Source organism: Opisthocomus hoazin, chromosome 11, assembly GCF_030867145.1.
Source record: "Opisthocomus hoazin isolate bOpiHoa1 chromosome 11, bOpiHoa1.hap1, whole genome shotgun sequence".
NCBI lineage: Eukaryota > Metazoa > Chordata > Aves > Opisthocomiformes > Opisthocomidae > Opisthocomus > Opisthocomus hoazin.
Genome location: NC_134424.1, coordinates 4,886,662 through 4,899,572, shown reverse-complemented (window position 1 = coordinate 4,899,572; position 12,911 = coordinate 4,886,662). Strand labels below are relative to the sequence as shown.

At 42.5% G+C, this 12,911-nt stretch overlaps 1 protein-coding gene across 2 annotated transcripts in view; it reads right to left on the bottom strand.

Annotated features, from left to right (window-relative positions):
• Positions 1-565: 565 nt before the first annotated feature.
• The window catches only part of RYBP (RING1 and YY1 binding protein), a 40,067-nt gene continuing 27,721 nt past the window's right edge, over positions 566-12,911 (bottom strand). For both annotated transcript variants that reach the window (XM_075432709.1, XM_009936545.2), the window contains 3 exons: positions 5,546-5,722; positions 5,333-5,431; positions 566-1,158 (listed from right to left, as the gene is read on the bottom strand). In XM_075432709.1, coding sequence (XP_075288824.1) covers positions 906-1,158; positions 5,333-5,431; positions 5,546-5,722 — 529 coding nt within the window. In that variant the 3' untranslated portion in view covers positions 566-905. The remainder of the gene's footprint in view (positions 1,159-5,332; positions 5,432-5,545; positions 5,723-12,911) is intronic.

Sequence of the window (12,911 nt, the reverse complement as noted above, 5' to 3'; positions counted from 1 at the left end):
TGGCACGCCGACACCAGCCTGGCTGTGAACGCTTACGCTCTGGCCGGGCACGAATTCGCACATCCCCAGTCCCAGTTACCCAAGCAGGAACACAAGCTACCCAGCACAATCTTTTGTCATTTCAGATCCCAAGCTATAAAAATCAAAACTGTGTGTCCAGTACGTTTTAGCCATTGCTTAGGGAAGAAAAGGGGAAGGAACAATAGAGAGAACGGATCCCATCCGGGTTCAACCTTCAGGAACACTTTTCACCTAAGACCAGTTCCATTTCAGTTTCAGTATTTTCACAGAAGGGGACTGTCCCAGATCTTCAACTGTTCGATTTTTTGTTTGTTTGTTTCACTTCACAGTGTTTCAAGCACCAGCGTTTCCATGTATTGGTTTCAAATAACCCTTTATATATATTTATTTATATATATATTTATATATAATTTATATCAAAACTGATAGTACACAGTATAACTGGAAGAAGAACTGAACTTAAAAAGGATATGTTGAAAGAGGATGGAGTTTGTGAATGCAATAAATAAAGCCCCCTTCCCTCCCCACCCGCTCCCTACCCCCAAACAAAAAGTTGTAATGTTCATGGAAAATTGTGCACAGCAGATATTATAAAAAAGTAGATTCAGGAGCACATCCAATTATAAATGATTGTTAGGAAAATCATATAAAACAATGGAATACATAAAAGTGTCAAGAGTAATCGTTAGGGTGAGAAATTCCTTGGTGGCCAGATGCCCACGGCAAGCAGAAATTATCCTGGTTGCATCAGTAAGAGGTCGATGTCCGAGAAAAGTGTGTGTTCAAGCACAAAAGAGGCTCTCCAGGATTTGAACAGCATGGGCAGGTGGAGTGTTTGAATTTCATACCCTGATTCATAGTTTCCACAACTCCATGTGCAATTTTCAGAAAGATTCGTCGTTGACTGCCGATATGTCCCCCTTTGGCGTGGAGGAACGGGACGAGCCCTTGTCTGTGCTCTCAGAGCCCGAGCTGCTCTGATTCTGTTGTTCTGATCCTGCACTGGAGGTCACTGTAGAAGACGACGTGGAAGAGGAGCGAGTCTTTTCTTTAAAGTCTGTGATAATTACTGTGACATTTCCCACTGTGACTGCCAGCTGCTGTGCGGTACTTCTGTCCACATTTTTCAGCCTGGGTCTAAAATAAATGAGAAGATATTTATAGACAGCATAAAAATAACTGAGAAAGGAGAAGTTTATTAGAAGAAGCATTTGACAACAAACAGTGCGACTCGTCCTCCGCTTGCCTGTGCGGATGGCAGCAACCGGAAGGAGAAGCCAGGCAGCAGTGAGCGCTGCACGGCCGAGGACGAAGGTTTGACCTTCTGCTCCCTGCGACAGCCTGGGCTGCAGCGGCACGCTCAGCCCAGAGGGAAGACCTGTCTTGCAGAGCTCTGCAAAGGTGCCTGCTGCAGGCTCATCCCTCGTCCAGCTCCGCCAGCAAGGAGGACGCTACAGCAGAGCCAAGCGGACAGGAGCCAGACGGACCGAAGGATCTCCTCCCCAAGGGGCAGATGAAAGAGCTCTCTTATCTAAATTCACCATCTCATCAGGCCTTGATGTTACCAGACAAGGCTGTGACTCCGCAATACAAAACCACATGAAAGCATTTGACCACAGCGCTTTCATTCCCATATTGGAACTCTGCAGCTGCAAACAACACAGGCACTGGGACAACTTGGCTTCTCTTCCAACTGCTTTGAGCTTATACAAATCAGATGCCCAGTGAGCCTATGTATAAAATCACTCAAAATGTTCCCTCTGGAACTGAGGTTATTGTAAATAAAATCCAGAATGTACAACGGTATTTCTTGCAGCTAGCTCTTTTGGTCAGCGGCAGAGGAAAACAGAAAAAAAGAGGAAAAAAAAAAAATCAAAACCACCAGAAAAGAACACACTGGTATTTATAGCTCAGGATTATCTCAGTAATTTGCATGCTGTGCTATCATTCAATTAGTAATGTAGCTAATAAGGGTCTAGACTCTAGGAAGCTGACATTCACGCACACTGCAGGGGCTGGTCCAACCTTGGACACTCCTCCAGCTATCAGCGAATTCCACGGCAGCTGCAGCAATTTACAGCTTTTGCTCCTAATTAAGGGTCAGGCTTAAGCAGCAGAATATTCCCAACAGGGACATTAAAAAGGAGAGTCTTTACACATCAGTGAGAAGTAGCTTGCTGAGAACTGCCTTATTCCAAGGGATGGAGGGAAGGTTAGTTTACTTTGCAATCAAACTCCAGCCTTTAAACCAAGCTGCCTTTCCTCCTCCTCCTCATCTGCAGCACACTAGGCTAAGGCAGACATACCAAAAAAAAAAAAAAAAGAGGTAATTAAGCCATGCATACTCAATGGCTTGCAGTGGTAAATTAACAAGGGGAAAGTCCTTAAGTAGTAGTTATCCAAGTGACATTCTAGAACTAGACAGAATAGAAAAAAGTATTAAGGATGGATGTACAGCTTCAAAAACAGAACAATTCTATTTCTGCAAACTCCTTCACCAAAAATGAAGTTACTGCACCAAAACCAGTTATTTTCATATCTAACCTAGCAGGCTGTTTCAATTTAACAAGTACCACAGGAAAAAGCATTTCTGATAGAAAACACAACTAAAAAACTGCTGTGCTGGGTCACAGTCAGTAAAACCTCCTACTTGAAAGCACCCCTCGGTTCAGGGACCGGCCTTTTCAAAGCCATGGCTGCGCTCAGTGAATTCCCGCAGCAGTCACACACACGCCCACGCGGATGCGTTGTACGTACGCACTTGCAGGAGCTGGCAAATTCAACTCGTAACCACAGGCTAGATTAAATGATGTCACCTTGTTTGTGGGTAACAAGAAAGGCCAGCTAGCTCAGCAAGTTTTGGGGTTTCCATCGGCTTTCAGATAGCGTCTCAGCAGGTGCAGGCTGTCCCCAAAGCACCGGCAGCAAACACAGCAGCAAGCGTTCCCGGAAGCGTAGTACGCATACGTATTTTCCTCCCTAAGCCCCAGGTTCCTCTAGGAAACCCAGTTCTTCCTGTAATTTGCCTGGGTCATTTGTTTCCTCTTGTACTCAGAAACAGCCAAAAAATGCTGGCCCAGATACTGGAACAGACCTCACTGCCTCCACCTTTCTACGGGGTTGAATGTGCGCTCCTGCTATTGCTTGTCAAAAGTCAGCACTGACAGTCATATTTAGGGGAGAAAAAAAAAAAAAAAGAAAGAAAAATAGGAGTTCATATGGCCTAAGCGGCATTAAGTTCTGCCCAGAAAAGCTCTCGCTACCAGCAGCCCTTGAGATAAGCCATGCAGCAAGCACCTGAATGGAACTGCCCACGCAGCATTGAATGCCAGGACAAAGTAACACGGAAGGACGGGGAGAAGCAGGGCTGAGGAGCGGGATTTCTCCACAGTCCCGCTCACAAACATATTCTTGATGTCAGTTTTAGAACTGAGCCCTCCAACCATTTCTGCAGAGGGTTTTAGGGGTCTCCCCTGTGCAAAGAGCTGATGAAGCACAGATGGCAACCTCCAGACAATCTCTTCAGCACATGCATACAATTTTTGCTTCCCATAAAAGGCAAAGGGATTGGCCAATTCAAGTTATTTTGCAAAATTAAACACCTTGATGCTTCACGTTTATAGCTAAAAAGGTTTATGGCCAAATAAGAAATGTGTTTCAAAGCAATCAATCTGAAAGTGCACAAGGAGGCATAGAATAAACCAAGATATTTTGTCAGAAACAGGCATGGTATCCAAGTAGTTCAAAGAGGATTTCTTAAAAATCCAGAGAACCTTAAAAGACACTTTATAAAAAAAACAGTTCAGAAATCCAGGCATTAAAAAAACCTGAACGGATAACTTGTGACTCTAAAAATCAGATCCTTTAAAAAGACTCTTCACAGCACTCCTGAGGGCAGCGAACTGCAAGAGAACTTCCACTAAACACTTCAAAAGACAGTTCAAGAACTGAAGAAGATGATGTATCCCTTAAAAATATCCATTAAGGATTAATTATGAATGACAAAAGCTTACCACAAAACATGGACTAAAAGACTTTGCGGTAAACAGAGCGACTCCTTCAAGGAGTAAAAACAAATATTTGATGTAATCTATCAATTCAATATTATGTCATTAGTCAAGCGCATCAAGTGTCCTGCATCCTAAGTCTCAAAATCAGCACCATTTCGAAAAGAATAGGACAAAAAAAAAAAAAAAAAAAAAAAAAGGCAACAAAGCTATATTTCCTCAATCACATCAGGAAGGGACAACTCCATCTTTGGGGGCTGAGGAAGACCCAACAGCAGGCCCCGCAAACAGCTCAGCCTTCTACCACAGCGAATCTCACACTGCCCTCACTGCATTCAAGTGAGTGACTCTGCATAGGATATTCACTCTTATTAAACATTTTCATGCTATTATTTACAAACCTGTAAGACAACAGTCTTCTCCAGAGTCATGTCTTGCCAACCTTAATGCTAACAGCACTGCACACCATATTTCCCACGTGCTTTACAACCGCTTGCAGCTAACTAACATTGCTTCAGTTCACCTGGCTTCGCTATAAAATACTTATTGCAGCACATTTTAAAGAGATGCAATTCTTATACAGACCACATAGGCGAAGTGCACAGTTGAATTCTGCCTCTCGTAGCTCCGTAAGTTCAATAATAAAAAAACTGTTTGATGCTGAATTTTTTATTTAAGAAACAAAGCACAAGACACCACTTAAAGAAAGTGTGGACTATCAGTATAGGCCAGATTAGGAATAAACCACTCTCCACAGACAGCTACTCACTGAAACTTAGACAAACATGAAACCAACCATTCACAGTTTTTGTTGACAGCAAGCTTCCAGCAAATCTGTTCATGCAGTCTTTTGATTCCTGTATACTTGGAAGATTATCTTGACAATTACAGTGACTGAATTACAGATAAGGAAGTAAAAAAAAGTAACCTTTGTTACTGCTATGGTGTGATGATAAGAATGTGATAAAGACCACTATGATTGCCAGTTAATTTCCACCACCCACCCCTTGTTTGACAGCCAAAAGCATTACTGCCCAATTGGCAATATGATTATTTTAGCAGATAAATGAAAACTGAGCGGACAACTTAATAAATATTCCCAACGCCTGAATCTGCCCTCACCAGCAGACTGTCTGAGGGCTCCTACACGGAGAAGGCTCCCAGCCACCGACGGGGTTGCCGTACTAACACCGACAGACCCTGTGGGTCAGACAGTACTCTGCCTCTGTCAGTGTCCAAAAAACGGTGCCTGCTGTTTAACACCGTTCTCGGGCACCAAGAGCTTAACTTGAGTATAAAGTTACCTTGAAGTGTGATTTGAGTCGCTGGTCTTTGTTGTGGTATTCCCAGACTGTATGCTGTTCGCTTCGCTAGGAGGATCTTTCACAATATCTGACTTTGGTCTGTAAGAATTGGAGGGAAGAGGGAGAGAATGATGTTAGATTAACTGCGCAATTAATCAATGCACAGTGCTACTGAAATCACTCCACATTTAATAGTGCATCCTTCAAACTTACTTAGTCTTCTTGTTAGTGTTCTTCTTCGTAACACTTGGACTAATTTCCTTCTCTTTGTCAGGTTTTTCTTTGTCTTGTTTTTCCACTTTCTCCTTTTTCTCCTTTTTAGGCGGTGGTGGGGTTGCATATTGCTGGGCAACTTGCTGTGCCACCAACTGAGAGTTTATTCTAGGTTTTCTATAATGACAACAAAGAAAGAGATCTATAGTCAATTTTGCACAGTAAAAATGGCTTCTTCAAAAGCAGCAGGAAGATTTATTTCAGCAACAAATCTTATAAAGAACCAAATCGATGTCCTTATTTAACGTGAAGTACTACTGCTGCTACCAAACAAGATACAAATTCTACAATTAAGAAATACTCCAAACTGCTGCTTCATCAGTTTTTAGCCTCATCTAACATTCTTAAGCATAATGCTGCCTTTCTTCCATCCATGTCATGGAATCACAGCCAATTTTGGGGGGACAATAGTGAAAAAGCAGCTTTCAAGAAGTTGCCAGCCACGTACTGTGGCTACACTTTAAGAGAAGGAACAGAGAGTGTCATAAAAATACTTTTCCTGATAACCATCGTCTCCTTCATATCTTCCAATTTAATTTTGCCGATAAGCTTCTGGTTCCCTGAAGCAGCAAACCTCGCACAAATAACAAAGAACAAGGGAAGGTAACTGAGATGATTTTGTCCCAAGGGCTGGGACCGAAGCTCACTGGCAGGAGCACAGAAGACAAGTGGGCATTCACGCTTCCACGGGGGAACGGCCGTGCCAGCCTCCGACACACCGTCTTCACACAATTGTCTGCAGTCCCTGGCGGTGCTTGGACAAAATACACAAGCAAACTGTCTTTCAAAGACTATCTCCATTCCAAATTGTGATTTATTTAACAAAAAACAAAAAACACAACAACAACAACAAAAAACTTTGTATGTAACCCATACCTTGGTTACTGATCCCCAGAAAGTCTCACAGAAAACTTGTACCTTTCTCTCTTCTGCATTCCTCATCCCAATTCTCATCTCCTCGCAGCTTAACAACTCGAAACCTCTCCCTCCTGGCCTGGCAGATCACAAAGCAGTTCATACTCTGAATATTCTGACTATTCTTGATCGATTTAGCCCTTCAACATGCCACAAAGATCTATGCTCCCTATGTTTGCACAGCTTGCGGGGGGAAGCAAACCAGGTTATCAACTCCATTAGTCTTCCATTATGAGCTGAATACTAATTGCGACAGTTGCTCATGCTTGTCCATAGCCGTTACCTTGGTCATAAATACGATTCAAATTTTCTGCATAGATTAGACTATAACAGATTATCAATGAAAGTAGTACGCAAGCATCATTAAGTCTACAGCTGGAACGTGAGAACCCAAGGGTTTCTGTTGCAGAGCTCTGTAACTAGTTTTTACTACAAACACCTGGAGAGACATTCTTATGCAGCTACTTGATGGTTTCATGTGTTTTACAAAAATCAATATACAAAACACTAATTGCTCACATGCAACATCTGCACTTAGAGATGATACAAACAGGTAATGGAGCACCCAGAGAAGTTCTTCTCCCTGTCGCAGGAAAATCCAAGACTCTAATAAGCCTCTCTTGGCACTGGTTTTCTGTATAATGGTACCAAGATGCTCCTACTGAAGCCAGATACAGCCAAGTATTTCATTTCACCACCTCCGCTATTATAAAGTCTATGCAACAGGTCATTAACAGGCCCCTGACCCCTCTCAGCACCACTGGCATTTGGACTTTTCACCCAATCTGTACCTCATTTTATGCTACCATCCGAGTACACTTCTGAGTGAACAAAGATGATCTAGTCTTCAGTCTTAAGTAACTATGATGCTGAAACGTTCTGCAGATCGTATCAAGCAGTTGCTTGTTCCACAGAACAGTGAAGATATTTAGCACCCTCGCATTTTAAATCCCATATACAGCAATTTCTGTCTGTATGACTGAGAATAAGCGCATAAGAAAAAGTGTTTTGGTTACACGGAAAAGATTTTTCAGATTGATGCAACCACACTAAAACCTGACAACATTAGTTTGTGTCAAGCAACCTGCTAACCGCCTACTCAAAAAAAAAAAAAGAGATAAAGTGTCGAGAAATCTTCAAAGAGAGGGCAGATACCATCTCCCTACATGATTACACATGATTAACCTCACTGCTTGAAGCTGCCACTTCTGCCCAGGCTTACAGTTACTTGCTGTTTACACTACCAGCTAAGTCAGAAACCCGAGACATTCATGGGAAATCCCAATTCAAGAATCCGAGAGCACCTTCAAAGTTTTCCTACTTTGCACTACTCTGTTGTTCCTGCTTGTAATGTTATTTCCAAGCCTCACCCCCACCCTTTGCAGCTACCGAGCTTGCCGTTCCCGCTGCAGGAGTGCTGCACTGCTTGAATGAAGATACAAATTCTAAAATGGAAACTTCAAGTAAACTAAAATTAAAAAAATACATTGCATCACACTGCATTTCCCTAGAGAAGGCTGGAATCCAACAAAAGACCAGCCTTAAAGTGCTCCTGCGGAGACACGTCACTGTGCTCTCCCGCTCCTCACCTGCGCCTGTGACGGCACACGACGTGTATTCGGTTTTCTCATCTGCTGGCCAGCCACTGACACAACTAGCACAACTCTCAAAACCCGTGCTTGCATATTCCTTCCTGCACGCCCCGATGCTTGCTCGTAAGGGCAAACCCACAGCTGAACGCCAAGAGAGCCAACAGCAGCGTGCGCAGGCAGGGGACCTGTGGGCAGCTCAGAGGAAGGGAGCAGAGAGCTGCTGAGACTTTGGTCTACACTTCGTATGTTTTAAGAGATACTGCACCAGAAAACAGATTAAAAAAAAACAAAAAAAAACCCACAAAAACAACACAAACACCCAATAACTTTCCAGTTCCTAATCTGGCCATTCACTCACACTAGCAGCAAGCTTAGGAAGGTTAAAAAGCAGTTAAGCAACTAGCATAGTAATAATAATAGGAGCAATAAAATTCTTCAAACAAGGCGCACGCTGCCACTGCAGCCAGGACACACTGGTTACAAGCCCTTTACAAAAAGCCAAGCATAGCAAGTTGAGCAGCGCATTTTTAACCACAGCAAACTATAACCATAGTAACCACAATTGAGTAAAATAGCTGCAATATCCAAAACTCGCTCCAAGTTTTCCTGCCTACCAAAGACCCACTTCAAGGGCTAACGCTGACCTAACCTAGCACCGGCCATCCCTCCAGCCACAGCTCCTGCCTCTACAGCCACCCGTGCCCTGCCCTGGTCCTGCTCCACGTCAAAGCGGCCACCCTCCTCACGAGCATCATGAATTCCTCCCCAGCTGTGGCAGCAGGTTGCTTGCATTGCCTTCCAGAAATAATGAAAAAACATAAATTCAATAATACATCTAAGTGACAAAAATCAAACCCCAACGCAGCCTCTTCCAAGCTTTCTAACCAGCACTCACACTTAAGGAACTGTATTGTCATTTAGCAGAAGGTTTAAACTAACAACATTATATACAAACCACAGCTAGCAAGCTTCAGCTTCCAAAAAAATTATTTGAAGAGATGCAATACTTTAATATTACACTTGGTTCTTAAATTCCTAAGCAACGCTCGAGCCACAGGGCTCTGCCTCCTCTTGCAGGCCACCAGGTCTACCAACTCAGCTTCTGCAGGACACTTGGCTTGAATCCCCTCCTTGCTGTCTCCCTACAAATGGAAGTGTGCCATTACACCTTGGTGGCCACCATCACTCATCCCAGAATCACAGGATGTTCGGGGTTGCAAGGGACCTCTGCAGGTCATCTAGTCCAACCCCCCTGCCAAAGCAGGGTCACCTCTGCACCTACTATCGGGTGAGTTTCACAAACAGTGAAGCCAGTACTGTGTAATGACACATGTCAACAGAGAACACCAACACATGAACATTATAAAACCAATTTGTCAACTTAAGTGTCTGAAATAGGTACGTTTCTTTCCAGCTGCACATCAGGATAAAGCTATGCTTTGCTTGGACAATTTTCCCCTAATTTAAGTGACAGTCTGGGTAAAGAATCAAACATTAAGATCCAACCCTGATGGGACCAATAAATGAACATTATCCTTTCTCTTTTCACAGTATAAAGAGGATTGTGTTCTCCCTTTCTAAAACTAAGAGCAATTAAACCGTACTTTCAAAGTTATGTTCAGCCAAATAAATTGTTTCACTTTAGTTCAACTGTAGTTTACACCACAAGAGCAGATACTTGCATAACTCACGACCTGTGCAGCAATGAAATACTGAAATGCAAGAAAAGGCTGAAATATATTTGTGTATTCTGAGCATGGGTTTAGCACCTTGGTCTTCACCATCAACTATCGTAAACAATGCAGAGAAATACTCTTTACTATCTTTTAATAACAGACCCGCACAGAAACATTATGCCTGTAAATATTACATCTTCAGCTTGTTGTACTGACCCTGGGATATTTGGCTTACAGAAAATAGAATAAATGCAAGATCTTTCACGAAGTGCTCACTGCGTATCTTACTGGGCTCTTTAAATTAGAAAAAAATTGTACTTTTAAGGTGCTGGCAAGTATCTCACAGTGCAGTCACTGCCTTCATTTTTCTTCCAAATCTCAAGGCTTCCCTTTAAAACCTGTCCCAGGATCAAATCCAGAGCGCTGACGCCCAGGAATTCTGCTGCTCCCCTCCTAACCCCCGCAAGTGGGCTTAGGAGTGGAGCAGCACAAATCACACTGTACATCCAACACACGGTAGTTATCTGGACCTGGATTTCAACAGGGATATGGGAGGATAAGGACGTGACCCTAATTTCTGTATCTGTTTGGGACTTCTTTGGACCCGCTGCCTTGAGAAAAGGCAAGCCACCCGCCTCGCGCAGAGGCTGCGGAGCAGAGACAGCGGCTGGCTTTACACCACAGCATCACAGAGACCATGAGGGACTCCGGCAATCCCCAGAAACGTTGATCTAATTACACTTGCTCTTACTTTCGAACAACGATGTTATCAGAAGAATGAAAGTGGCATCAACTGGGATTTCAGAGTCAAAAGCGTCATGGAAAGCAAAGTACCGAGGATTTGGATAATTTCATGCTGTTCTGGCTTTGATGCAAGCGGTGATAGCGGCAGACCTCTGCGTGGCTCGCCGTTTCTTTGAGAAAGTGTGTTTCAGATGTTGTGTAGTGTGAAGTACATGATTATTGTAATAATCCTAGTCACACATGAATATATATTTGCTCAAAGAAAAACAAGAACACAAGAGGAGAAGCATTTACATTAGTGTTTACGAAACAGTTAGTGTCAGCAGAATAATACAGTAAGCACACATCTGAGCAATACTGTAAAGCAAGGTTAGAAACTGACCCATGAACACACATTAAAAAAAATTAACATCTCCTTAAAAGACTTTTACAGCCAGCAGAACCAAAGCTTTGGAGAAATTAAGCCATAAACTTGACGGGGTGAGCACTCATTCTCGCATGCATATTTTCCAGCTCATTTGTGATGACCACACATGGTCATTTTTAGCAGCAAGCAAAAGGATGAATGGACAAATTGTCATTAATGTACAACTGCAGAGCCGTATGGAAGCTGTATACATTTATCTGAGAAGTCCTCCATGTAACACAAGACCAAAAGGCAATGATAAAAACAGTAAAAGACGACTAGAAGGATGAACAGCAAGAAGCAGGTGACTGAGCAATACTTTGTTGAAAGAACAAAACTTTTCTTAAACACCGCTGTGCTAATGCTGTGTTTTTATTTAGAAGACAGATGTTTAAATATAAGGAAGTTAATCTAAGTAACATCCACTTCTGGGCTGCTGGCTTTGCGTTTTCCCTGCATCGGCAGCAACACAGTCTCTTTCAGCAGAAGAAAACGGCCTGTGCTGCTCACCTCACACAGCAGGGCACAGCAGCGCGTTTGGAAGGCTCTAAGTGTTAAGGCTGAATATTTTGGAAACAAAAAACATGAAATAAAATAACAGCTTCACACAATCAAAACAATTGCTCGCCTCAAAATAAGCTAAGCACATTTAAAAATGTATGGCCTCCTCCAGAAAGCTTCCAACAAACTGTCTAACGTCCTCCTTGGCCATCCAGCCTGCTGTCCCCATCTCCTCGGAAGAGCCAGGAAAAGGCAGCACAGAGATAAAGGAGCCTCAGCCTTGCGATAACTATTCCTGGCCACGACAACAAACCTTGAGCTGTTCAGATTTCAGAAGAGTATTTTAAACTTCATGTTTGTCCACCAGAAGTTTTTAGACTTCAGGTCATTTCTCACAGTTTGAATACCTCCCACAGCACTTTGTTTTTAAACTTTAAAAAGTTCAAAATTCTTAGCAGTAGTTCATGTTTAGTGGTCTCACAAAGCTGACAGCTCCCCTGCCTTTTAGAGTGAAACCCTGTTTTTTTTCAACTTCTTTTTCTCCTTCTCTTTTTTTCAATTAAATTAAGAATGGGAAAGTTATTAAACCAAATGCAAGATGCCACCTCCCTTTACACAACACAACAGACACTACCATTTGCTGGAAACCAGCTAGTCACTGCCTCTGTGCCACTACCAGGTATCTGAAGCTCATTAAATGATGCCTGTAAAAAGAACACTTAATTGTTACAGAAGCCTCAGCATTGCTTAATTATCTGGGCATTATTTACAAATCAAAGCGTATAAATCAAAGCGTTTGAATTTATTCAGAGTTGCAACTGCACAGATTCTGCAGCTCACATTTCTGATTTTTTTTAAGCAAAATACGCTAACAATTGTAAATCCAGTACTAAGAGTTCCAGAATTGATCTACGAAACTATTTCAGTATACTGCTCAATAGCATATTGTAATAGGTTTTTCAACACTTTTACAGTTCTTTTGAAGTATACACTATTTCATATAATCCCATTACAAAATAATCTGAAGTCAAGGCCCTAAGATGTTTTTGACCAGAATTTTGCCGTGCTGAAGCCACGAGCAGTCACCTAAGCTCTCCAAACACCCACTCTAATACAGCACAGAACCGAAAGCTGCAAAGAACATTTCTTTTGGTCGCACAGGCACTACCACAAATCCACACGCGAACGCAAATCGGGACCATTAATCTCATACCAAATTAAATGAAACGGGCTTTCTGGTTAAAAAGCAATGAGCCAGAGACTGATTCATAAACTTGGGTCTTCTCCATCCAATCTCATAAACTCTGGGTCTCTGTGCTTCTCTACCACATATCCTTATGAAAATAACTCAAAAAAGCAGTCTAACATTGTATAGTGCATGTGTTTTGGACTACAGATTTATTCTGATATGCCTCCGTGGAGGGTTCACGATAACAACTAGTGTAAGAGATTAGTAAATAAAAGCTCCGGTG